The 25,901-nt window shown below is 48.4% G+C and overlaps 2 protein-coding genes across 3 annotated transcripts in view; one reads left to right on the plus strand and one right to left on the minus strand.

The window, feature by feature from the left end:
* Positions 1-3,357, minus strand: part of fgd6 (FYVE, RhoGEF and PH domain containing 6) — a 28,309-nt gene extending 24,952 nt beyond the window's left edge. The window contains exon 1 of the mRNA XM_064342533.1: positions 2,999-3,357. Coding sequence (XP_064198603.1) covers positions 2,999-3,008 — 10 coding nt within the window. The 5' untranslated portion in view covers positions 3,009-3,357. The remainder of the gene's footprint in view (positions 1-2,998) is intronic.
* A 71-nt stretch (positions 3,358-3,428) lies between these two features.
* Positions 3,429-23,031, plus strand: vezt (vezatin, adherens junctions transmembrane protein). Of its 2 annotated transcripts, none has more exons than XM_064342534.1 (12): positions 3,429-3,573; positions 5,409-5,546; positions 11,246-11,335; positions 11,750-11,928; positions 12,454-12,738; positions 14,222-14,370; positions 14,901-15,049; positions 15,628-15,989; positions 16,975-17,183; positions 19,701-19,801; positions 20,492-20,699; positions 21,064-23,031. In XM_064342534.1, exons 1-12 carry the CDS (start codon positions 3,538-3,540, stop codon positions 21,618-21,620), a joined length of 2,463 nt encoding a protein of 820 aa, XP_064198604.1. In that variant the 5' UTR covers positions 3,429-3,537; the 3' UTR covers positions 21,621-23,031. The 2 variants fall into 2 exon arrangements, with proteins under 2 accessions (XP_064198604.1, XP_064198605.1); XM_064342535.1 differs by having other exon boundaries at positions 14,234-14,370.
* Positions 23,032-25,901: the final 2,870 nt, after the last annotated feature.

The following is a 25,901-nucleotide window of genomic DNA, read 5'->3' on the forward strand; positions in this document are numbered from 1 at the left end:
CAGAAAAGCAGGGTGATTGTGGAAGCAGGAACTTTGTTCAACATTGTTTTGATAATTAAAATATTGTTGACAGGCTATACATGTGCATAAACTATTTGCAGTAAATGAACAGCCAAGTAAGGCTTCTACGCAGATAATTCAGTAGATAAACAGACTTTTTTTCAATAGCAAGAGGGCAAGTTAGTTTACCCACAATCGACAGCTGTTCTAGAAAACTAGCCTGCTGAATACCTTGCTAGCAACTACCTAGCTATCCCAGTCATTACAACAGCAAGTGAGTTCCTCTGTACAGCAAATTAATGGTTAGCGTACTGCTTACAAAGAAGAACAAAATCTACCTAAAAGGAAAAAGGGTTCAGAGGGACAAGCATTCATGTGTCCTTGGAAAAACATGCAGACAGCCAGAGACATTATGTTCATTAATTTTGCCTGTTTTTTTTTTTTTTTTTCTACTCAATTCTGTTTAAATTCAATTTAATACCAGTCTGGTCTGGTGGATTTAGAGTAAACAATCAGCAGTCTAGACTTTGCCTCAGAAAACTGGGAAGCATTTTAATGACAAATGTGTGTTCATTGGGTAGTTGCAGCACCAGTGTTATGGCGCAAGTTTTCAAGTGCTGAAAAGTATCCTTTGAAACACATTCAGACACCTTTTCTGTTTCTATTTTCTCCTATATTCAAATATTTACCTGGAATCTTAAAATAAACTAGGCCTCATGATTAGACAAGGGCTCTGTTGTCTTGCATAAGAAAAAACCTGTGAAGCCAATATATTCGTTTCCTGTATGTTACATAAAAACAATTTAAGCAAGCAATACTGTGCTGCTTCCCAAGCCATGTTTTGTAATTATGGTCATACACAACTCCTACTAACAGCTGACTTACAGAGTTCAAGAATGCAAGAGAAACTAATCTGGCAGTCCATATCCTCAGCAGATCGTAGTAGCCAATCAATACACAGAATATAACACTCTAAATAAAAAACTAGAATAAGAGCGTCCCAAATAATTAAACAAGGACCTGTCTGTCGCGGAAGGACAGACAGGTACTTGTTGTAGTAATTATGACATTACAGAATGAGAAGGGGGTGGGTCCAAGTTTCAAGTTTCAGTGGGATCAATTTCAAATGGACATGAAGATTTTGTGGACTAGTGAATAATGTATTAGATGACTCAAAAGAATGTGGGCCGCGTTTTGAAATACCATGCTAAGTGAGGGTATGAGCATGTGCCATGTGTGTTCACAAAGTGTTCCATATTCCCACACTTGAACACAGCTCACCATGGAACTTGCACAGCTGTTCTATTCTCAGGACTAGCTCTCAATAGGAAAAGACCTGGAGCAACACAGCCTTGATGTGATGACACCAAAAACAATTATCTATATTATGATAAAAGCCCAAATACAAGTACACAAACACAAAAGTACAAAAAAAGCATGCATGTATACACGTGCATGTGTATAACATAATGCATGTGTATAATAATGAACGTTATAAATATAAGAAACATTCCCGTATAATAGCATAGCCATAAGTACATAGCTATATACAGGAGCACGGTCAAATACACAACATGCATAGCTGAAATTACAAGTACTTTCGCCAAATTACGAGCACTTTCACCTATATAGCCTACTGCACCATCTCGATTTATAGTAGATTTATTTACATAGTGTATTTCTAACCACAGATTCATTGGAATGGTACAAGAACGAGTTGTTTTTGTTTTACGTGGTTCGGAATTTCTTGTTTGTTTTAAGAAACGGATACGATTTACGAGATTTCGGGGAAACGATCCAAGACAGACACTTCAGTTCATATGATTTCGGTGTAGCCTAAGCAGAGATAGGCTAATAGTTTACATGGGCCCTTTGATTACTTATGCTCCCTTCTAATTTTTCCAAAGTAATTCCACGCCTTAAATTTAACAAACAGGAAAATGTGCTCCGAGATGCTATTTTACTCTTTGAACTGGTTCAGTTGCGCGCAGTAATTCATAAATCCTGCGAATTAAAATGTTTAGAATATGACTAGGTTTAATGAATGCATTTAATTAAACATTAAATGAAATTTACATGCCCTTTCATCTGTCTTTTTTAACCTGACACAATTGAACGGACATGTTCAAGTACCGATCTCCACTGCCAACATTTAAAACGTGGTTCCAACAAAGAAAGCAAACAGTGGCCGGTGTCTTATTCTGTCCGTATCAAAGCACAAAGGAACTGCTTGAAGCCTCATTTGCTGCCCGACTAGACCTCCATTGCTTAACCTGGCGTAGTTTTATGCTATCACGAATGTACATTCATTGAGTAACTTTAGTGTATATGCTGGTAATTTACTTGTCGTCAATTTCTCGGGATAGACAGTAAGAACAGAATAAGTCAAATAACTGTATCGTCTGAGTATCCACCGTGACGTACATTCAGCTTTGCCCATGTGGAAGAAAACAGGTATCCAAGTAATGCGTGTGCCAAGTAAGTAGCAAGGAACCACACGTACAGAAAAAATTATCAGCTAAAATCTGTCTGAACATGCGCCTGGGATCAAGTATCTTGATTGTCTTTGCAACCTCCCCTTCCAAAGGTACGCTCCGAAACGGCTGTTAAAAGGCAAAAAAAAAAAAAAAAAAACCGAGATGCATAAACGCAATCTCCCCGAAATATTTGAAATACAGTGAACGATAGGATTTTGTATATAATCCATGACATAGCCGAATTTGTTTATACATATTTTCCTATATTTTTTGTTTCTTGGGATTTAAGTCAAGTTGTTGGAACCTCTTAAACTAAGATCTGTTGTCGATGAATCCTAAAAAGCAACTATCACAATGCAAAACATTATGTATAGTCCGCTAATGTGCAAATAAAAAGTTAATATGATTCATCCTACATTTTCCGCTTTACCAGGCAACCTTAAGTTACACGGCTAAAGGACAGTTACAGCTAAAGTGCATGATCAGCAATACACTGCACAACCATTCAAAAACTAGCTAACCTGTGCTCATGATGACCAAAAGTTGATCCTTAAATCCATGAACGACTTTCTTTCGGGGTGGTAGCGATAAATTCGTTGATCTTCTTTTTCATGATGCTCTGTCAGTTACAGAGTCCACAAAACAATGACACGTCCAAAACAATCCCAGCAAATCCATCTCCTTTTTAGCGAGAAAACAGGTAACACAAAAAACAGATCATAAGTAAAAGGTATTCCTCAGTGTCCTCTTGTTCCCTTTTCGCAGCTCACTTGCAAACCTCAGCCTTGCATCAATCACAATTAGCCACTGAACATAACATTTGCCTCGAGCTAAGAAGTTTCGTAAAACTTCCACTAGGTGCTTCACCGCTGCCACTTGTAACATGAGCACGAGACTTGCGTCTGGTTTGTTCAAAACAGTGTTGCATTGTGGTCAGTCGAGTTTTTTTAAAAGACGTAGCTCTGCGCATCCAACATGTGCACAACTTTCTGCTCTCCGTTGACTACATTGGACTACAATCCCAGAATGCGTAACGAGTAGATACCTATGGTGGAGCGCAATGACTGAGGAGTATGATGAAGAGGTGGTGTTTGAGGTTCGTGCAACGTTTGCAGGTGTTTTGTTTATATGTGTGCGTGGTGTGGTAGTAGACACTGTGGAATTGTGCGTGTGCATTGCACGTGTAACTAGCTGTAGCTATTAATATTGTCGATCCATTGCGGTCGCTATGTGTCACAAAGCCTGCTAGTCTGCTAGTGCGGTTTGAATGTTGACCTATTTGTTAACTAGCTGTCCTGCATGCTAACTAGCTACCTTGGCTGCCAGGTGTACTGTTAAATTGCTACTATGAAATACAGCTAACAGATAGTTCAGTGAGAAGCTAGCTATCTTTGTGGTTAGTTCGCTAAGTTAGCATCGTTAGCCCATGGTCATGTTGAAGACCGCGAGCTATTTGAATGACTTCAGATTTTACACTCATTTCAGAGCACATCCATGTTGTTTGCGTTATACTACTAGCCAGTGGTGTGTGGGTCATTACAGATCGCCGTAAATTATAGCTAGCTGACGTTGGCTACAACAAGCACTCGCTTGCTAAAACGTCTCAGTTGGGCTAATGTTCGGTAACCTGGTACTATAGTTGCCTGTAGCTAGCTTGCTATCTGGCAAAGTATAAACTAAGATAAAATCCTTGTTGTTTCACGTAGACTAACGTTAGCAAAGAGTGTTGCGTGGGAATCTATTGTTGAAATAAGGTCTGTGTTTTTTTTTTAAATGTGTGTGATATGAACAGAGCAGATTTGGGTTCTCAGCAGTTACTGTTCACCATGGTGAGAGCAGTAGATCAATGCAGGCTGTTGGACATGTATGGGATGGGAATATTGGCATACTGAAACATCTCAGGGTCATGCAGTCCAAGGGCTTGGTTAGACACACTGATTTAACTCTTGTTGAGTCAGATTTGGTCCAGCACCGTACATATCCATGACACGTAGAAGTGATTTGAAGAGTGTGAATATGCATAAGGCCTTTATATGGGTTATAAGTTGTTATAAATTACTCCATTAAGCAGAATAATTTGATGGAGAGACAGTGAAATAATATGTTGTTTATTTGTGATGTAATGCCAGAAAAGGTGGCCATATTTGTATGCCCTGGAATATCAGTACTCTTCTGATTAATGTTCCCTAACATTGTATTATATGCACAGTGTAGGGCAGGCAAAACCTCATGAAATGACAACTGTGATGCTGCCTAAAAAGGTTAGGCTAGGCCTCCTCCATCTCATTAAACCAGAGCAAGGCTGTTTGCCCTCGTGTGAAAATTCACCCCCCCGTTCAACCTGCAGAGATAGAGTTAAGCTCTTTATTGCAATCCATCTCAAATGATAAGCTGTGTTTCGTGGAGGCATTCATAAATATATGATTCCTTCATGAAACTGGAAGCTTTCAGCAAATCCAGATTTTTCTTTTCCGCAGTGCACGTTTCGGAAAGCATGACAAAAAAGCGAAAAAGGAACAGGATGGTGGGGGTTGGATATCACTATGCGAAGAACACATCTCTTTTTTTTTTAGCCCTTCCTTTAGAATGAAAGATGGTTCTACCTGTACTCTATTTAAGAGTCATGTGATGGACACAGTTATGTTGCAATCATGTCCTTATAAATCCTGCAGTCTCTTATGGTTGAGTCATAAAAAGCAGTCTATTTGTTTTGTTTTTTGTTTTTTTTCCCCCCGTCCAATACTTGATGGCTTTTCTGTGACATCATAAATGTGTCTGAGTCACGCTTGATTACTTGCACCTTTCGGGTTCTGAAATAAGCAGATCAGTGTGCAGAACAGCTCGATCTGAATGGGTGTGTGAGTAAAAATGTCCAAGGCTCATCCCTAACACGCACCCCCCTCTCACCCCCCTCACCCTTTCCCTCTCCAGAACTCTCCGCTGTTCCAGTACTTGCAGGATCTAGGACACACGGATTTTGAGGCATGTCCAACGGTGTCGCAAGAGGAAGAGCCGTGTGTGGGGGGAGGGGAGGGGCCCTTCCCACAGGAAGAGCCCTGCCTGTCCAGGGTGAGTGCCACCCTCTCCCGGTCCTCCTGACTCAGTTCCAGGCCCTTTCCTCTCCGCGTGGCCCCTCCCCGCTCTTTCACCCCATTCACTCTGCTCTTCCTTCTCTCGTCCTCCCCGTACCGACACCTGGGCCAGATGGCGGTATGCCCCCCTGCCACCTCACCCCCCCCCCGACGTGCCCTCGTGCGACTAATGGGGCGGGGTCTGCGTCAGCTCGTTTTATGAGAATTGCTCTCGTCACATTAACGCCCCCTTATCAGAGTCGCGCACGTCAGTCTGTGGACTGGGTCTGTGAGGGCAGAATGGATTTCCATGCTTATCAGGAGGAACCTGGCTATAGAAAAATGGCTACATATTCAAATTGAAACTTAGCCAGGGCAGATGAATGGCCGGGGGAAAGGTGTGCGGGCAAAGTGCGGTCTGGGTTGAAGAAAGCATTCGCAACATAAAGGAAATTAACTCAAAAATGAGTTCTGGTCAGCTGAGGAGAATCAGGTTTTGCTGTTGCTGTAATGGTTCCTTTCTATTTTATGTCCTTGGCGTGAAGTCTGTGTCATAGCAGTTAAAAATGTCTTTTTCCATGCAATTAAAACCACTGTGTATTGGGTTTGGATGTGGATCTGAAGGACAAGAACAGAGGGAATAGTCAGCCCCACACTGAGCATGCTCAGAGTGTCTCTCTTCTGCCTCTTTTATATGGAACCCCTGCTGTCACATCCCTGCTGGTTCCTGTCACCATATCCCAGACCCTGGGGCCATTAAAAGCACTGCCTCGAGAAGGGCATCCGGGGTGTGTGTGTGTGTGTGCACGTGTGCGTGTGTGTGCTAAGCCGTTAGCCTTACAGATTGTGTTTGAGCCCAGAGCTGAGCTCTTTCACCTGTTCAGCTCTGTTCATGTCTTGGTGCTAGTGAATGTAGAAAAAAAATGTATCATTTTTATCCATTTTGTGTTATTGTTCTGTTCATTTACGTTTTGATGGCGTGGGAGGCAAGATGGCGTCCACAGCAGCTTTTTGGCGGTGCTTCTTTGAGTCCCGACTGCACACGCACTCCTTTATCTCTGCGCTGCGAATGTTTTTCGTGCCCTTTTCGGAAAAAAACCCTCCGCCGGTGCCCCCTTGTTTCCTCCGGGACCGTCCTGCCGGTGACACAGTCGCAGCGCGGAGCTGGAATTCCGAGCGGTCTTCCTGGTGCGCTGCGCTTCCTGTATAAAAGAGCTGCCAAAACAAATCTAAAACTGTTGCTTTCTCTGTTTTGTTTTTTTGTTCCCCCCCCCCAGCTGCATGGTGAAGTGAGCAAAAAACAAGAAGGCGTTCAGTCAACAGTACTGCATTTCTGCTTTGGTAATTAATCACTGCAAGCTAAGCATTTCGGCAGTGCTCAGCTTGTACACTTACCCGCATAAGGGCAGTGCACTCCTCCCTTATATGTTGTTGCATAATGTGTGTGTCTGGGTGAGATGAACCTTGATGGGATTGAGTGGCTCGTTCTCATCATATGACATTCTTATGTGCATCTAACCCAGAGCAAAATTCACTTTTCAATGCTGCTAAAAGTCTAACTCGCCAATTGAATCAAATGAGGGCCCCAGAATAAAGCGGGCAGGCTGTAGCTTAATGCGAGTGTGAGGTGCCTATAGGGTAGCAGCTCTCTTTATTCCTGGAGGGTTGGTGTGCCTGTCGTTTGATGGTGTGGGAAACACTGATGTCTACTCCCATGGCTGTATGTGACCTTTTATAGGACATTATTTTAGTGAGAATGGACCAGGCTAACAGCGACAGGCTAACTAGAGACACGCGTTCTCAGTTTGATTGATTGTTTTGTGCAACTGGCGGCAGGGTGGTGTAAGGCTACGTCCAAAATGTAATTGGTGTCGATTGTAGTGTAAGTTGTAAGGCTTGTCTATCGATTGGCTTTGGACTGAAAACAAAAATGTCATTGGATTCTCTTTTTCAGGAAACTGGCTTTGTTTTTTTTGTTTTTTAGAACTGCTGGGTTATCTGCAACCATATCATCCTGCTGCCAAAAGCAAGCCAGCTGGATATCTGTGGTACTGCTGGCTATTCCATTACATGACATTACATTAATTTAGCAGCCTGTTCAGAGCGACTAATGGTGCAGGAGAACATAAGTGCATTCACCTGGGGAGCAGAGCAAGACCTGAATAACAGCAGTTACATTCCCAGACAAGCGTGTGTACGTGCAGCATCTCTGAAGCCATAATGCGAGGGAATTATACTGACCAAATGCCAAAAACAGATCATTTCTCTTAACAAGCCCTAAGAAGGAAACCATAGAACCATAAAAATGCACCCTAAAATCATAAAAAATTACAAGCTGAATTAGTGCAGTAGGAGGGTAGGGCTGCGTCTGTCGCGTGTTTAAATGATTGTAGTTATGACGATGACGGAGTCTTACCAGAGTTCATCCACGTAGCACCAGCAGGGCAACACTGGGTGGATAGGCTCTCGTGTAGCACTGCTGGGTGTCCTTGACAGGCGGGTCATGTGACTAATGACTTCAGAGTAACCGGAACCCGGTCAGACCCAGGTAACGAATCGCACCGCTGCCCCTCCCCTTGTCAGCCGCTGCTGCATGGAGCACCTCTGTGCCTGCAGGCTGCTGAAGGAGCAGTATTGGGTCTCTGAGGCCTCAGGTGCAGTACCAAGGGCTTCATACCGCATCCCCAGGGCTTCAGGTGAAGTACCAGCTGCTCTTCATACCTCATCCTTAAGGCCTCTGGTGAAGTACCAGCTGCTCTTCATACCTCATCCTTAAGGCCTCTGGTGGAGAACCAGCTGCTCTGCTTCAAGCCTCTTCCCTAAGGCCTTGGGTGGGGCTGCTCTACTTCGTACCTTATCTGAACTGCTACGAGAGACAATTCGGTCAGTTATCTACTCTGCTAAATGTGATTTACTGGCACTGAGGTCATACGTGCTGGATTTCAGTGCAGCGTCATGTACGGTGCGGGGCTGCGTTGGGGTCGGTGCTTCAGGGCCAAGATTTCACAGGGTCACGAGGGGTTGTTCAGTGCCCCTCTTACTTTGGCTGGGGGGGGGGGGACTGCGTGTCCTGCTACGTTCCCATGCTCTCTAGGACCTTTGGCATTAAACCTATGGGCTGAAACAGCCGTGGAGGAACCAGAGAGTCTGTCGCTTTTAAGCTGGAAGCATAGGGGAGGTGTACGTCCGTGGCTTTATGAAAGTCGGGGCATGGCGTGGAGCCTGGAGCCTTTTTTACGTGAGGGTCAGGGGGTACGTGTGGGTGCTGAGGTTTGTTAAATTTCACTGTGCACCGGCGGTGTAAAAGCAGGCCGTGTAACTGGATCGTAGAGTGCTTCGTAAAAATGTCCGCAACGAGATGAACTACACCACCTGATAACTCCAACTGAGCGAGATTTCCCATCAGGCCTAGCTAAATTATATTTTATCTGTGAATACCATCTATACCGCATGTGTGATGCAATGAAAGAAGTATTCCCAACCGAAGCAAATATTTGTGTTATATTCTGATATCGATTCCACAAAGAAACAAATTTGAAAATATCTAAAACAAATGTTTAAATGTGAATTCTAAAATAAATTTCAAACAATTTAGTGGTTCCCAAACTCATTAAGAGTCTTGCAGTTACTTGCAGTTGCTCCTGTTTGCATTTTTGTGATAAGGACTTTGTGACATTTTTTTAATTTGTTTTGTGACCTAATAAAAGTAGCACTGAAATAGCATTGAAATCTGCCCTGGATTGAGTTCACTCTGAGCAGCCTTTCGCACCGTCGGTGGCGACAACAAAGCAGCCGGAGTGCTCTTCGGTCCGCGCCGCGCTCAGAATGATAAAAACGAGCCTGAACAAGGAGCAGCCGGGAAACGATCAAAGCAGCGGCTGCTAGCCGGGCCTAGCGCCCGCAGCGGCGCTTTCTAGCCGTTACGCCACAGAGGAAGCTGCCCGAGGCGGAATTGCCGTAGTAAAATAAGTGGGCATAATCTAATCCTCGTTACCAAGGTGACAAAGGGTGTCTCGTCAGCAAATGAGTAACAACAAACTGCATGGTGGTGTGAGATTTCACAACAGCCAGGAGTCCCCGTTAGGCCTTAAAGATGGATGTGAATTGAAAACCGGGGGAAATGCGCAGCTGTTTGGACCATGTGGTGTCATCTGATATTCTGGTCACTGCCAAAAAGCCCCCAAGTGCTCCCAGCCCCCCACCCCTCCCCCCCCCTACAAACACGCCCACACGCTTGTGTGCGCACACTACTTTCATCAATGAATGTGAGAGTCACCCCACTTTCATTAGTGAAATGGAATTACCCTTGGACCAGAGAGGCGCTGTGTTTCATTCGTTTGTTCCTGGTGTTCAGGCCTGGTTCAGGTTCAGGCCTGGCTGCAAACTGAACCTCTTCAAAACAAATTGATTTGCCAAATTCTTTTTTTTTCTCGTTCTCTGCTCGATGCTGGTAATAGAGCTGAAGATGCATTCTCTCGTCTCCTCAGCTTGGCATAGAAAGGTCCGGTCAGAATTGTTCTGTCTGGTCTTCAGTAGATCCCTGTGTGTGTGTGGGATCAATAGCATTGTGTCCTCAGGCTCCAGGGTCGGCAGCAGATGTGACAGCGCGGTCATCCATCCTGTCTGGACAGACGCTGACCTCGATCCATCGCGCCTTTGTTCACATTCCCTGTACACGAACGAGGCCCACTACGGCTTTCCAAACGTTACACAACAAGATGGCCTCCCAGGAATTATGTTATCGGGGAAACACGCTCAAGAACCGTTTTGCTTTTCGTTTCGTGCCGATTCGAGGGGGCCCCCCCTCCCCAAGTATTTGTGAGGCTGCGTCTGTAAGGCGATCAGTGGACTGCTAAGTTTGCTTCATTGTTGGCTGCTTTATGGACAGAGCACATTCTCTGCATTGGTGAGCTGGTGCAGCTTGGCATCCCGGAAAAGGGAGCTTGATTGGGTGTAAACAGGGGTGTTTTCATGAGTTTGGGGGGGGCGGGTTGCCCTTCTGGAGGGGGAGAAGTATACACAAGTGTGGGGTGGGGGTGGGTGGGGGGCAGTAACAGACAATCACAGAGGCATTATTGGCTTCTGAAAGGGCTTGTTTCCTGTGGCAGTTTACCAGGCGCCTGCATAAAGAAGCCTTCTCCCAGCATTGAAAAACAGGACTGTGGGGACATGCAGAGTAGCTAATTTGCTCGTTGTGTGAAGGCCTGAGAAGAGCTGTGTGTGCTGTATGCAGTTTTCATGCGCCGTCGCCGTCCCCTGGACGCGCATTCCCATGCGTTTAGACCCAGCCCCGCAAAAACATGCGACTCTTTCTCTCGCCGTGCCGGGAATGCACGAATTCACATGCAGATCGGACTAGTGATGTAATCTGGATTACTTCTTCCCTGCTTTTCGGTTAAAAAAAAAAAAAAAAGAAAAGGGGGGGGGGGGGTGTTGATGGATGGCCAGCCGGGTCGGTGGCTGGGAAAGGGAGGTGGTGTGTGTGTGTGAGTGTGTTTGTGTGTGTGTGTGTGTGTGTTTGCGTGTGGGAATCCGCAGACTTGTAGGGTCAGGCTGATCTCCTGTAGGGAACCATCTGCATTTTGTTACTGAGCACGTCTCTGACGGTTAGTCTGGACGTAACTCCCTCTCCCTCCCATCCCGCCCCACGCCCACCGCCCCCGGCCCCCCTACCCTTTCCTCCTCTCTGCTCTACAGGACGGCCTCTTCTGGAGCCTGGCTGATGCCTTGTGGAGGCAGAGCTTCTTCCACCAGGGCGGCGTGGCTGAGCACCAGGAGCAGCAGCTGGTAAGCAGCGTCGCAGCCAGGGAGTTTGGGTAAAAGTACCAAGTGTAATAGTGTACACAGCTCTATCACTGCTGCCATTTAGGAGCATTTGCTCCTCAAAATTGATGTGTGCTAACTTGAAATAAAAATGATCATTTGGGAGCACATCTACTAATTGGAATGTAATAGTGTGCTCCAAATTTTTTAGGTTATGAGCACATGCACTCCTTGGAAAAAATCTTAGCATAGAGCCCTGCTATATCAAAGTCTATATCAAAATCCTGTTAGGAAAGTTCCGGAATAATGTGCGGCTGCCTGCCACTGCCTGAGAGGTAGTAGTGACCCCTGATCCCTGGTCATTGTTATATTAATTAATTAAATACAGTAGAACCTCAGAGATGTAGAGACCCTCTGTCCCTCCCTCCCTCCCTCCAGGATGCGGACTTTCGGCAGTACTCTCTCCGCACCATCCTGGAGCAGGACGTGCTCCTGCAGGAGGACGTGGAGCTCATCGAGCTGCTGGACCCCAGCATCCTCTCCGCGGGCTCCTCGTCTGACTCCGCCCCCGCCGCCGCCCCGCCCGCACCCCGCTTCCTGGCCACACCCACCCTCTGGTACCCTCCCAGTCTGCCTGCTCTTCCTCTCTCACCCTTTCTCTGCTTCTTACTTCCTGTTCCTCCCTTTTCTTTATCTCCTGGTGTTCGCCGTCTGCATCTTTTCACACGGTAGCTAATTCTTTCTATCTCTCCGCCCCGCTCCTTCACATCCCTCCCTCCCTCCCTCCCTCCCTCCCTCCCTCTCTCTCTCTCTCTTTAAGAAAAAAACTCCATCCTGCAGACAGTAAATCTATAAATGAGAGCGATACACAGCCCGACAGGGTCTTTGCCTGGCCAGTGCTACCTCAATGAACTGCAGAGAAAAGTCTTAGTCCTCCGGTCTTCTTCATACATCTCTGTCTGCTCTGTCTCTCCTCCTTCTCTCTGATAACTTTCATTCTCCCTTATTCTCTTCCTCTGGCATAATTATATTATCAGCTTTGCTGAACTTTTTCATTTAAATTTTTTGGAACATTTGTGTGATTGTGACATGTAACTCCCAGTGAGGCTAAGGGCATTCCTGTGTGTGTCTCCTACCCACAGGGACCTGGCGGTTCTGGCGGCGTTCGTGGCGGTAATGGCGGCCCTGCGGTCCGCGGAGGGCGGGCCGGGCCCTCTGGTGGTGGTGCCCTGGCTGCTGGCACTGGCGGCGTTCCTGGCGCTGCGGGGGGCGGGGCTGTGGCGGACGGGCAGCCTGCAGCGGCGCATGTGCGCCAGCGGGGGGCAGCTGCGGCAGCTGGCGCAGGACAGCCGCGCCCTCACCGGCCTGGCGCGCAAGTCCCTGCGCCTCCTGCAGGAGACCGAGGTCATCTCCCGCGGGTTCACACTGTAAGCGTCTCCCCGCTCGTCTCCCCCCCCCCACCCCCACTGCTACGCTCCCGCTCTCCGTCTGACTCATAATGACCCCCTCCCCAGCCCTGATACTCTCTCACCCTCACACCCCTCAGTCCTCAAACTGTCCCACTGTCTCCCACTGCAATCCTCGACCCTTTGAAGAGTATTTTTTTTGGAATGTGTCCGCCCCCCCCCAAAATTTGAAGTCGGTGTTCTAGAACTCCATTGCTTTTAATTATCGGGAGTGATTGTTACATCAGCATCAGAATGTTCCATTAAGAACACTGATCATTCTAATCACATGATCTTGCTCCTGAAAGTGTTTAATTTGGGCTGCCCAATTTGGTTCCTGGAGATCTACATATCCTGTAGATTGCCAGTGAAAGGGTTCAGCCGTCCTGCCTTTAACTGCCTGTCTCTACCCCCCCCAGTCCCGCCCCTGCCACTCTTAACACCCTCCCTCCCACATACACCCTACTGAACGTCACCCCACAGATTTCAGACACCCGTCCCTAACCCTAGACAACATTTTGGCTGCACTGCTCCCTCTAGTGGTAGAACCCACAGCCTTTTACTTGCAGTCCTGGTTAAACAACTTTTGGTTCAAAAAGCTTTTCCCTGCTATCCTGTGCATCCTGATAGACACGGGCGTCAAACTGAATTCCCAGGGGGCCGCAGTGTCCGGTGGTATTTGTAGTTTCGTTTCTATCAGCTGCAAATTAAGGCCTTGAGAACTAGGCGCGTGGATTCTTCAGCCAATCAAATGACTTAAATCAGTGGTAGCCAACCCTGTTCCTGGAGATCTACCATCTTGTAGGTTTTCATTTCAACCCAAGTTTGGCGCACCTAATTTTGCTAAATAGCAACTCAATGAGATCTCTGGCTGTTGCGTGAGGTTTGTTCTGTTAGGGCTGAAGTGAAAACCTACAGGACGGTAGATCTCCAGGAACAGGGCTGGTTACCACCGACTTAAATGTGGTGCCAAGAACACCCAGACAACCATTAGACACTGCGGCCCTCCAGGACTGGAGTTTGACACCTGTGATAATAGGTGGTGTCTGTGTTTATCTGTACTTTGTATGTGCTTCGTAGGTAGAAAAATGCAGACTGTATGTCAAACCATGCATTTTAATCGCTATGTGTACCATAGAGATGTGTGTAATGTACCATAGAGATGTACTATGTGTACCATAGAGATGTGCACGATGTACCATAGAGATGTGCTGTGTATATCATAGAGATATGAGTGATGTACCATAGAGATGTGCTATGTATATCATAGAGATGTGAGTTATTTACCATAGAGATGTGCGCAATGTACCATAGAGATGTGCTATGGGTATCATAGAGATGTGAGTCATGTACCATAGAGATAAGCCCTGTGTACCATAGAGATGTGCGCAGATCTGTGTTTGTGTGTGGTGACAGAGCTGGTCTGGGGACGTCTGCACAGTTGTATCACGTGTCACTTCTCAAGTTTGCTCGACAGGGTCAGTGCGGCCTGTCCGTTTAGCAGAGCAGCGCACCCCCGCAGCCAGCAGCTGCTGGGCCTGAGGAAGGCCTCCTACCGGACGCTGCGCTCCGCCTTCAGGGCCTCCCGCCTGGCCACCTGCCACATGCTCAAGTCATATCCTACTGCCCCGTGCCTCTCCCGTCCCGTGTCCCCCCCGCCCCGCTGGTACAGGATACGGGACCGCTCCCCGCCCAGGGCGGCCCGCAGCACAGGGCCGGAAAGATCCTCTCGACCTGCCCGTCTTTCCCTTCCTCTCTGCGCTCTCTTTCCCTCTCTCTCTCTCTGTCGTTCCCTCCCACACTCCCTCCTTAGCGCCTGATTTATTATTATTATTGTTTTTTATTAAATAACCTTTATTTATACTGGAGCACACAGGCTGATTTACAGCAGTGCCCTCCAAGCCCTCATTCGGGCCTTTCTGTGTGGAGTTTCTAAGATTTACCAAGACCTTTAGCATGTGCAAAACCGCACGCAAAACTAATAACATGACCTATGATTGGTGCAAAATAAATACCATGCCCAATCATTGGTCACGTTATTGGCTTCTGAGTGTGTTAGAAGGTTTTAGTAAAGTAAACGATGCGCATGGTACTGGGCTTTATCTGGGCTGCAGAGCTGTGTGCGTTTCCCTTAACCCTTTCCACGTATCCCATGGACTCCGAAATCGACAATGTGACAAACTACGTCTCCACGGTTCCCCTGAAGGAGCTGGGCCTGGGCCTGGGGGCGGAGCATCTGACTGACGAGCAGGTGCAGGAGCTGACGGACGACTACAGCCTTCCCGCGCTCAAGGTGTGCGTCTCTCGCCTGTAGCGTTCCCTCTCCTGTGTCTCTACCTGTCACGCCTCACCTGTCGCTGTGACTGCGATGTCAGACCTCTCACCTTAGCCAATCGGGAGCCATATATCCTCTTTTCTGTCTGTCAGTTTGCAGCTGTCACTCCTGCTGGTTTCTCCTCAGGTTTCACACACTCACTCACCCCCTCCTCTTCTCTAGCTCCTCTGCTCTCCACGCTTTCCATTTTACCCCTCCTCCTTTTTCAAACATTTCTCTCCCTGTTTTTTTATACTGTGGTCTTCTCTCCCCTATGTCTGAATGAAGTCACCCCACTCACACTGTGGGCATTTTCCCATAATCCTTTGCTCTGCTTCTGCTGTGAAGGCAGGAGCTGTTTGTCTTATTTCTCTGGGACCTTACAGCTTGATTATTTTAAGTGAAAAAGATGTTCAATTGAAGATTTTTTTGTTGGGTGCATTTATATAGACAACCTCATTGAGTTTTCCTGCTTTCCAGGTACACTTTATTGATTCTGCCTTGGTCTGTGCTAGTGATTTGCTCTGATTGTCCCTGTGGTGTTGCCGTACGTGCAGGTGGTCTTCCAGCTGTGGGTGGGGCAGAGCTCGGAGTTCTTCCGGCGGCTGGCCCTGCTGCTGTCGCCGGGCCGGGACGAGCGGAGGGAGGGGGCCGGCGACGGCGGGGTCCCGGGGCAGCGGCGGTACCGGCGGCCCGCCCACCAGGTGGTCGCCGAGGTGACGGGGCCCCTCGTCCGCGCGCTCTCGGGTTGCCTGGGCAACCTGCGGCGCAGCTACGACTTCCACCGCTACTTCGAGACGCAGCGGCAGTCGCAGGGGAGCGAGCGGGCCCGCGTCGCGCGGCGGAAGTGCCGCGAGCTCAACAGCCTCCACGCCTCCGTGCGCAGCCTGCAGCTCCACCTCAAGGCCCTGCTCAACGAGTGGGTACCCCCGGCTCCGCCCCCTCACAGGCCTCAGCCAATAACCTGTCGCTTTATACCCGGCTCCGCCTCCACACCGGCGTCAGCCAATAACCAGTCACTTTATACCCGGATCCGCCCCCAAACCGGCTTCAGCCAATAACCTGGCACTTTATACCCGGCTCCGCCTCCACATCGGCTTCAGCCATTAACCTGCAACAGTACACCCAACTCGGCCTTCACACTGGCTTCAACCAATACCCCTTCACATTATACTCCATCTTAACACCGGCTTCAGCCAGTAACCCATCTCATTGTAACCGACTCCGGCGTCAACCAATAACAAGGCACCACCTCGCTGAACATGTACAGGCCACAGCGGCCTGCCTGCCTCCCCCTAAAACCCAGGCTCTCACCCCCACCGTTTCTCCAGCTGTCCATTTAGAATGGCCAGGAGAGCAGCTGACCGCTATAGAAAGACCCACCAATTGACTTTCGGCTTGGGAGCGGAAACGCAGACCAATTGGGCGCCAGCGAGCGGGCCTCAGGAGCAGGTGCGCTAGGCTAACTGAGAGGTGCAGCTGAGGGCAGGACTGATAGTCGGGGGGTCGGGGTGCCAGGAAGAGGGCTGTAGAGTAAAGCTCAGCAGGCGGGAGCACTGCACTGAGGACGCTCGGCGGTGTTTGAGGCCTCAGCATTGGCTTCCTGGCAGCTGCTGCCCTCCAAGGGCATGATCCAATCACAGCAAACCCTGCCTTCATTCAGACTGCTGTAATTTCCTTTCCAACTGCTGTGCTGTAAAGCCTTTCTGCTAGTCCTCGCCACTTGGAGGTCAGCTGCCAAATTTAGACTCACTTAGCTAACATAAATTTGCAAAGACGCTTTTAACTTTTTTAAATTTGCTCAGTCTCTTTAACTCCAACCCCCTTCCCCCCCCCCCCCACAATTTCCACTGGGTCACACCCCATACTGCCCCCCCCACCCCCCTTCTGTCCTGTTTCACCAGGATGATCATTCTGGAGGACGAGCTGGAGAAGCTGATGGTTTCCCGGGAGACGACGGAGGTGACGGACAGCGGGTACCAGGAGCTGCAGGACAGGCTCCGCCTCCTGCAGCCGCACATGCAGGCCAGCTCCACCTGCTGGGACGACACGGTGGCGCAGGTGGAGCGCATGCTGCGCCGCGCCGGCAGCCGCCCCGACGACTCACTCGCAGGTGAGTCCCGAAACGAGTCACCTGTGAAACTCACAAACGCGACCAACTCACAGGTGAGTCCCGAAACGAGTCACCTGGGAAACTCACAAACGCGACCAACTCACAGGTGAGTCCCGAAACGAGTCACCTGGGAAACTCACAAACGCGACCAACTCGCAGGTGAGTCCCAAAACGAGTCACCTGGGAAACTCACAAACGCGACCAACTCACAGGTGAGTCCAAAAACGAGTCGCCTGTGAAACTCACAAACGCGACCAACTCACAGGTGAGTCTCGAAACGAGTCACCTGTGAAACTCACAAACGCGACCAACTCACAGGTGAGTCTCGAAACGAGTCACCTGTGAAACTCACAAACGCGACCAACTCACAGGTGAGAAAAAGGGTTACAGATGAGCCCCACATAGGCAACCAGCTCACAGGTGGGCCAAAAGCAGACTTAACATACACACACAGATGAGACATGTACAGGTGACACAGCAATGGTTTAAACACAGGTAAAATCAGATTAAGTGCAGGTGGGGAATGCAGACGATACGTTCAGACGCAGCTGAACAGCATACAGGAAACGCACTGGAGAATCATGCAGAGATGGAAAGCACGCAGGTACAGGCTGTTTTCTTTCTGCACTGCACTGGACTGCAGAGTGCAGTCCAGTACAGAACCCAGCGGTCCACTCAAAATGAAGGGCTGCAGTAGACTTTCAGAAGCACAGGAGCTGGAGAGCTTGTTCTGAAAGATAGTCAATCAGCAGAACTCTTATAGGTGAGGGAGTCAGGCTGCCATCGTATGAGCAATCAAATCTTCAGTCGCTCTCGCTGCGGTGTTCCGTAGGAGAGGTAAGAAAACGCATCAGGGGACCAAAATCACTTCTCAGGCCCTTCTCTTCCTCGCCCGTGAGAGCTTCTTTAGCCAGCCCTCCTGTGTGGGCCGGGCGTTGTGTCCCGAGGTCTGACGGCGGAGTTCAGGATCGCTGCCGGTTTCCCGCCGGATTGAGTTTCTCAGATCAGAGGTACCAGAGAAACTGGGAGTTCAGTGGGCCGGATTGCAATCTGAGACCGTTGCCGTGGGGTCAGGTGTCAATCAAGATTCGCCCCGGTGGGTGGCGTGTAATTGAGAGACATGGAGCACGCAGAACCCGTGGGACCCGCCGCTCGGAGACGAATCAGACGCGGATGTGCGGGGGGCTGAGGTTGCCAGGGCAACGCTGAAGGAATGTCATCTCCGCCCCAGACGGGTGCCGTTAACCAGCTTGGCCATCGGCAGCCCAAATTTTCTGGGGTTGTTCACCTTATCAGTTCCCTAAATCAAATACATGTCCAGGCTCCAGTGTTGCGAAATCCGAATATTTCCTCCATTTTTAATGTAGCTCGTTTTCTACTGATCTCGTCTCGTCCGTCTCTGATGCCGTTGGCAGCGTTTAAATTTTCGTCGATCTTTTTACGACCCCGTGAACCGCTCTTGCCGAAGCCCTCCGGGCACGTTTGTATGAATCATGGCTCCATTGCTGCGCCGCCCCCCCCCCCCCATCTGTTTCCACTTACCTGGACGAGCGCGGGAGCAGACGCAGTTTCACAGGCCCATCTGGCGCTCGTCTGCTACAGTCGCTTATAAATCGAGGGGGGGGGGATAACGTAGCAGTCATCCGCAGGTCAGGTGCACTGTAAGTCCAGACCCATAATTCACAGGAAAATAAATCATTATTTGCATAGTCATATTTAGGAGAGATGTTGCATTGTTTCCACTTTTTGCATACTGTATCCGTTTACACAGACGGACTGTATACTATAGTGATTTACATGAAGGCTGTTTGTCAGTAATCCCACCCTGCGTACACTTGGCCTCTCTCTGTTATTACTGAATCGACCTCCTGAACGTATCCAAATGTTTTATTCATCTTAGTGCTGCCAGGATATAACTGTAGTTTATTCTTTTGCCTAGTTGGCTCTGCGGAGGTTAGGTCTGAATAGTGTTCACTGTGTGAACTAAACTGTGTTCTTGGCTAGAAATAGCTGTACAAAATGAGTATTGTACCTTACTGAACCTGTGTTTAGCAGTTGTCTATGACCATGAAATGCACTTTTTGTACGTCGCTTTGGATAAAAGCGTCTGCCAAATAAATGTAATGTAATGTAACACATTGCAGGGGATTGTCCTGCTGGTCTTATACTTCAGCTTCTTTCGTCTTTTGACTGTGGCTTTGACAAGCTGACTTGAGCTTCTGGAGGTGAAGTATCACCCCGCAGCTTTAAAAGGTGGACAGCCACATTGGTAACATTTTGAATATGTTGAATAACATTCTTTCAGTGTCACTGCTTAACTGAAATTACTGGTCGACACAAGGACATAATAATGTGATGGCTGGGTTTGGAGATTTGCTGACCATTTAGCAGGACAAGAATAAGCGAACAAGCTGATGGTGTTGTGTGTGTTGGTGAGGTGCCCGTTTTACGAGCTGCTGTGCGTTGTAACAGCCTGTGGACCTGTGGACTCATCTGTAGTCTGAACGTTTGTGACAGGAACCCCTGGAGAGACGGAGGAGAACGCCAGCCCGTTGCTACCCACACCTCCCCCAAAAATCACTTTCATCCAGGACAGGGATCCCGTCCCAGAGGAGCAGGTACTCGTACCGGGGGGGAGGGGGGAGCGTGGAGTTATTTTTTGGATGGTTAGTGTGTGGTGGTTTCTAGTAGGCTCCAAGTTTGTGTGTGATTTATATTATTTCTTAGCCTAACTCTACCCCTAACCCTTCTCTGAGTTCTTGTGCTCATGTTATTGCAAAACTGAATTTCCTTCTCCCTCTTGAGAAGCTAGAGAATAGAAAGTAATTTAAATGTATTCAATTTATGACCCTTTCAGTGTCCATATCACTATGCTAGGGCGTGACCTGCTCAGAAAGCCAAGCTGCCGTGCTCTACGTGTCTGGAGTCTAGACTTGTTCCTGTGTGACTGTATGAAGTGTATATTATAAATGGCTAGTGCTATGACTTGCAGCAGATGTGCCTCCTCATAACTGGAGCCTGTTGGACAACAATTCTCTCAGCTCAGAATATTTGATTCCATTTTCCTTGAGAGAAATCCAAAAAGTGTAAAGGGGGATACCTGTGTAGCAATTAGCCAATGCCGAAAGGTAGCATTAGATAAAATAGATATTACACATGAAAGGGTCATAATAGGACCAGAAGAATAGGAATCGGGATTAATTGTTTTGGTCTGAGGGATTCGATTGGCTAAGTGAGCAGAGGTGAGCTGAGGCGCTTTGAGACATGACGACGACGACGACGACGACCTCTGCTTTCCGATTGGCCAGGAGCTGGAGGCCTACGTGTCGGACTCGGACTCGGACGAGGAGTGGCGGGGGCCGCTGCTGGACCTCCTGTCCCCGGAGGAGCGGGAGCGGCAGCGGCGGGAGAGGGAGGAGTCCCGGCGGGTGCTCCTGGAGCTGAAGTCCGTCCTGGGGATGCGCGCGTCTGATAAGGAGCGCCAGAAGTGGAAACAGCTGCTCTTCAGCGACCAAGGTGTGAACAAGCGGTCAAAAACACATACACGCGTACACACGCATATGTACACACACACACACACACAGACAGACACGCACACACACGCCCACAGACAGACAGACAGACACACACGTGCACACACACAATCTGACACACACACCCACAGTGACATAGTCACACCCACACAGACAGAGAGGAAAATTTGCCTCTGTATGTCCTTCCGTCCAGTGTCCTTTTGTGGAACATAACTGTGATGTGTAGCGAGGGCTCCCTGTACCAGCCCTTGCCAACTGGGAGTGAATAGTTTCTAAAGGCTGGGTAGGTCTGGTGCAAGGCCTGTCATGTGACTCAGACCCTCTTCTTCTCCTGTGTCCTCCCCCAGCCGCCCTGAACACAGCACTGCCTCCTGAGCCCACAGAACCTCAGAGGCCCTCTGACCCGCCAGACCAGCCGCAACCAGCGAGCGGAGAGAGCGACCGTGCGGCGGACCATCCGGACCACCGGGGGCACCCCGACCCCCCTCCCGCGCAGACGGAGTTCAGCTGCGGAAGCTCCGAAACGGGGCGGGGGACGCCCCACGCGCCGGCCCCCGACGGCAAGGCGGAGACCCTGCACTACCAGTATGACGGCTCGGCGGGGGCGGAGCCGGGGGCGGAGCGGAACGGCGCGGATTGGCCGTTCGTGGCCAGGGTCCCGGCCGTCACGGTGATGGACAGGCTGACGGAACTGCACGGCTCGGCCACCCTCAGCTTTAGCTCCGCCCTCGCGGCCCAGGTGGCCGCCCGCTCGCACGCCTTCGCCAACATGGAGGAGCAGACCTTCGGAGACGAGGAGGAGGAGGAGGGGGAGCGGGAGGAGGGGCAGGAAGAGGATGGACAGGGGCTGGAAGAGGATGTGATGTCACAGCCCAGGACATCGAGGCAAACAGATCAGGACTAAGGATATTAGGAGTTGTGCTTTATATTTTTTTTTAATGTACAGCCAGGATATTTATTTTGACAGTTTTCTGTTATTTATTGAGGCTTTTTCTTGTTTTGAGTTGCGATGTATTTAGGAGTGTGTCATTTGAATTTTTTTGTGACTGATTTTGCACTTTTGCTGTTCATCATTTGTAAGATTTGTCATAAATTTGTCAAGGTTTTATCCTGTTACAATCTAACGTGGCCCTTCTTGAGTCAGGGTTCAGCCCTCAATCGCAGCTATGGTTACGGTGAGGCCAGCCCCTACGCAGCACCCTCCACACAAAGGTCAAAGGTCATCGGCTGGCACAGGCACATCTTAAACTGTAACTATACAGGAAATCCTCACGTCTTGTTACAAGATGTCTTTTTAGTTTATTATCTTTATGCCATTCTTTTGTTCACCAATTGAGGTGGTGTCATGAAGTTTTCTGTTTTTTGGGGGGATTTTTTTGTTGTTGTTTTTTTACATTCACTACAGTTATTAGATTGTTACATTAATCATTTTCTTCCTGGAAGAGGATTCTGCTCGTAGCATGATTGTGAGTATAGTCATCATATTCAGTATGAACTGCTTGGTGAACACAGGCTGCTAATAGACTGGAAGTGTTGATGTTGAAGTTGTTAGGACTGAGGTGTATTCTACCTCAAAAATGTGTTCCAGTGGATGGGAACTTTGTTTTATGTCCCGCTACATGGCACGTTTCACAAATTGGTCTGCAAAGTACTCTGAGCTCAGTGGAATGTCTGGAGCTTCTGAAGATAGATCGGTAGATCACACTCTTAACTTTGGTCATTCTGAAGCGAATGAACGTTGATTGTCCACATGATGTGTTAACCACAGTGTTAGCTCGCAACATTCTGTAAAATTAATTTCCTATTCCCGTCCAAATTTGAGCCTTAAAATGGTACAGTTGTTTGTTTCACAGTGAGAGGGAAGCGAAAACTATTTTGACTACCTGAGATGGACAGTTCACCGGGAAGGCCTCAGTTTAGCCTGTTCTGTAGCACACCCACGTCATTGGGATGAAAGCCTTGAGCCGAACCCTCCTGAGTTTTTGGGATCGGTACCTCGCCTACTTCTCCATTACGGCACGCCTGTTCCTCCCCCTGGCCCATCTCGCACTGCCACCTGCTGTTGACCAGCTGAGTTGCGTTCCTGAAAGACAAGCAACGTGGACTTCTAAATCCTGTTTTTTGTTTTTTTTTGTGCGTCACAGTCCGGTTTGGAAACCGTCCGGTTACCCAAGAGGCAACAGTCCCGGTCCGCCCCGGTGTGTCGGCAGCACGTCAAGTGCGGACTGCCGCCTTGTCCAATCCGTGTTGTCCGTATCTTCTCCTGTGTTGTCTCTTACATTTTATTTGAGCAATAAAATAATGTTTTAAGAACAGTTTGCTGTGTTCCGTTTGCTTTGACTGCACTTCCTGTGACCACGCCCTTTGGGTGGGTTATGAGTATGGTAGTTTGCTCAAGGCCTCTCAAAGCAGCCTGGGAGTAGGGTTTGGGTTCTAGCCCTCTGGGCATCTTCCCACAAGCACTCAGCTCAGCTCCCTGCTGAAGTGACAGATGGTTAAATGGGGAGGGGTGGTATTTTCCACACTACACCCATAAAAGCGAGTGATATTCCTCAAAACATGGAAAATTGAGAAATGTTCACATACAACCAAGTGACCAATGATGCCATATTTGACCTTTGGACTTGAAATGATTTGAGGGCTCTTACCTGGAAGAGAATGGAGATATAATGGGCAGTAGAGGTCACTGGGTCACTTGTCCCATACTGCACTGCTCTATGACAATATCCCTATTGTGGGTACTTGTGATGATAATGGAATTGATCCTGTCGTTTCCCCTGACCATCTGCTACAGTGACACAAGGGCAGTGTTCCATTATGCCCATTGCCATCCTAATTGTTCTCCCTCCCCTCCTGCAGTGTGGGGAACTGGAGAATGGGATGTTCGAGAGTAGGCGTTAGCCCTAGAGTTTGACTTCCAGTATTATTTACAGAACAGCTAAGCCTGGAGTGTCCAGTCTTACCCAAAACGGATAAGACTTTTGAAAACAAAAACCTGGCACGCACACCAGCGCTTTTCAGGTAATATTGGACACCCCTGAGCTAGACCCATTGGAGATTTTTTTTTCCCCGAAAAACTGCTTCCCTGTTGATGTCTGTTCATACAGAGAGGGAGCGAACGGGGTGTGGTCCCAAATTTATTGAAGCAAAGGCTTCACAGATCTGCATCTGCAACTAATCAACTCGCAAGAGCCTTATATTATTTAAGCAACATTTTTATATTTTAGTACCAGACTCATTCAGTATCGTGGGTTGGTTTTAAAGTGGGACGTGCCACCAGGAACCATACATTTTTACAGACTACCACCAAGACCGTTTTTGTAAGGCCATTTCTACTGTGGTCAAGTGCCTTCAATTGTTGTCCTTTGGTGGGCTCCCACTCATTCTGAGTGCTGGGATGGCGGATTACCGCTCAGACGCAACATGAGACCCCCTCAAATAAACCGAGGACAGACGCCTCCAATAAAAATCCAACGCGACTGAAGCTAAAGCTACCAGGAGACATACACAAGACAGGAACCCCCCAGCTCCTCTCTAATTTAAAAATAAACCCTTTTTAAACCCCTTTTCTTTTCTCGGTTTATCCTGCGGATAATCGTCGGGCGTGTCGCGTATTGATCTCGGCGGGCATTTTGTGCTCCGCGCACGAGACGATTTGGGCCCTCGATCAGAAAAGCCCTTAAAAGGTAATACGACATCAGAGCGAGAGAGAAAAAAAAGAAAAAGCCTCTTCCCCCAGGTAAGGCTAAAAGTGTCTGATTTGCTAGTGTTGGCCCATCGGGCCATCAGAGGAAATCCAGAGAAAGGGAAAATGGGAGGCATTAAGACTCCCTTCAATAGGGCTTGGTTTGAGTGCAGCCCCCCCCCCCCCAGGGGAGAGGCCTGCATTAAGATGATCCCCCCCTCTGCTTCCTGGAGCAGGTTTAGTGTGGGGGAGGGAGGCGGCTAAAAGGGTTTGTGGTCAAAGGGGGATCAGATCCTCGGCAGATTTCCCCAGACAGACACAGAAAGGAAGGAGAGTGGTGGGGAAAGCACCAGGGGTGTCAGTGAAAGGGCAAAGGAACGGGCCTTTTTGGATGCAAATCTGATGAGATCTCACAGTTGAAGTTTTAGTGTGGTATCTGAATAGAAGCATGTGTGTGTGTGAGAGAGAGAGGGAGAGAGAGAGAGAGTGTGTGTGTGTGTGTGTGTGTGTGTGTGTGTGTGTGAGTGGGAGTATGAAAGAGAGTGTGTGCGAGTGTGAGTGTGTGTGTGTGTGTGAGAGAGAGAGAGAGAGAGAGTGTGAATGTGTGTGTGTGTGAGAGAGAGAGTGTGTGTGTGTGTGTGTGTGTAGTAAGAAACTGTGTATACATGTCTTTGACAGGCAGCACACTGCACTAAGGGTTTGTGTGCAAATACAGAGTCAGCTGCCCAACATACCTCTTAGCGTTATGGCTGCATCAGTCTCCACTGAGTAACATTCACTCTATAGTCTGGCTCCAGTTTCAGTCTTTCAGACCAAACAGGTCATGGCCTCCATTCAGCAAATCGCTACTGACCCCGTGATGAAAAGCCAGAGCTCACTTCAGTCTCCAAGTCTGACACCTGTTTGGACCATTAATCTGCAAAGCAGCGACAGCCAGAGAGCCTGAGCCGTCTGATATGCTGTTAAAATAATCAATCACAAATAGATGCAAAGCTCAGACTCTGACCTCTGGCTTAATTTCTCAACTCAAAACAAAATGAGGACAGATAAGATTTATCTTTGGCCCAATACTGGAATTGTGTGTCTTTAAGGATGGAGATTATAATCAATTCAAACAATATTTCTAGCTGGGGCACGTAAGTTAGCCCTGTAGTAAACTGGTTGACCCTTTGCTTGTTAACTTAGACAGCACTCCACTGGTGAAAATGTGGTACTGCACCCTGGTGTACAGCAGTTATTTTGCTCAGCAAATAATCACAATAGTAGGCTCTGCATTCTAAGCAAATGGCCATCCCCAGTACAGTGGATCAGTTCCCCTGGTGACACACTCTGAGACACACTCGTCTGTAGTTGGATAAGAACATCTGCTAAACGCCTAAAATTGAGTTTTCTTCTACCCTTCTTGACCAGGTGTTTTTTTCCCCCACTAAAGAATTCTTGCTTATGGGAGATTAAAAACCCAGACTTGTTTCTGTGTGAAAATACTACAGGAAACAATTT

The sequence above is a fragment of the Anguilla rostrata genome, chromosome 7 (assembly GCF_018555375.3).
Source record: "Anguilla rostrata isolate EN2019 chromosome 7, ASM1855537v3, whole genome shotgun sequence".
In the NCBI taxonomy this organism is placed as follows: Eukaryota; Metazoa; Chordata; class Actinopteri; order Anguilliformes; family Anguillidae; genus Anguilla; species Anguilla rostrata.

Bases quoted from the DNA above. Each gene is read 5' to 3' on its own strand.
- vezt (XM_064342534.1), top strand. From the start codon at position 3,538: ATGACTGAGGAGTATGATGAAGAGGTGGTGTTTGAG. The intron at 11,929-12,453 runs GTACCCTCCCAG...TCCTACCCACAG, and splicing joins CTGGCCACACCCACCCTCTG to GGACCTGGCGGTTCTGGCGG. The intron at 20,700-21,063 runs GTGTGAACAAGC...GTCCTCCCCCAG, and splicing joins GCTGCTCTTCAGCGACCAAG to CCGCCCTGAACACAGCACTG.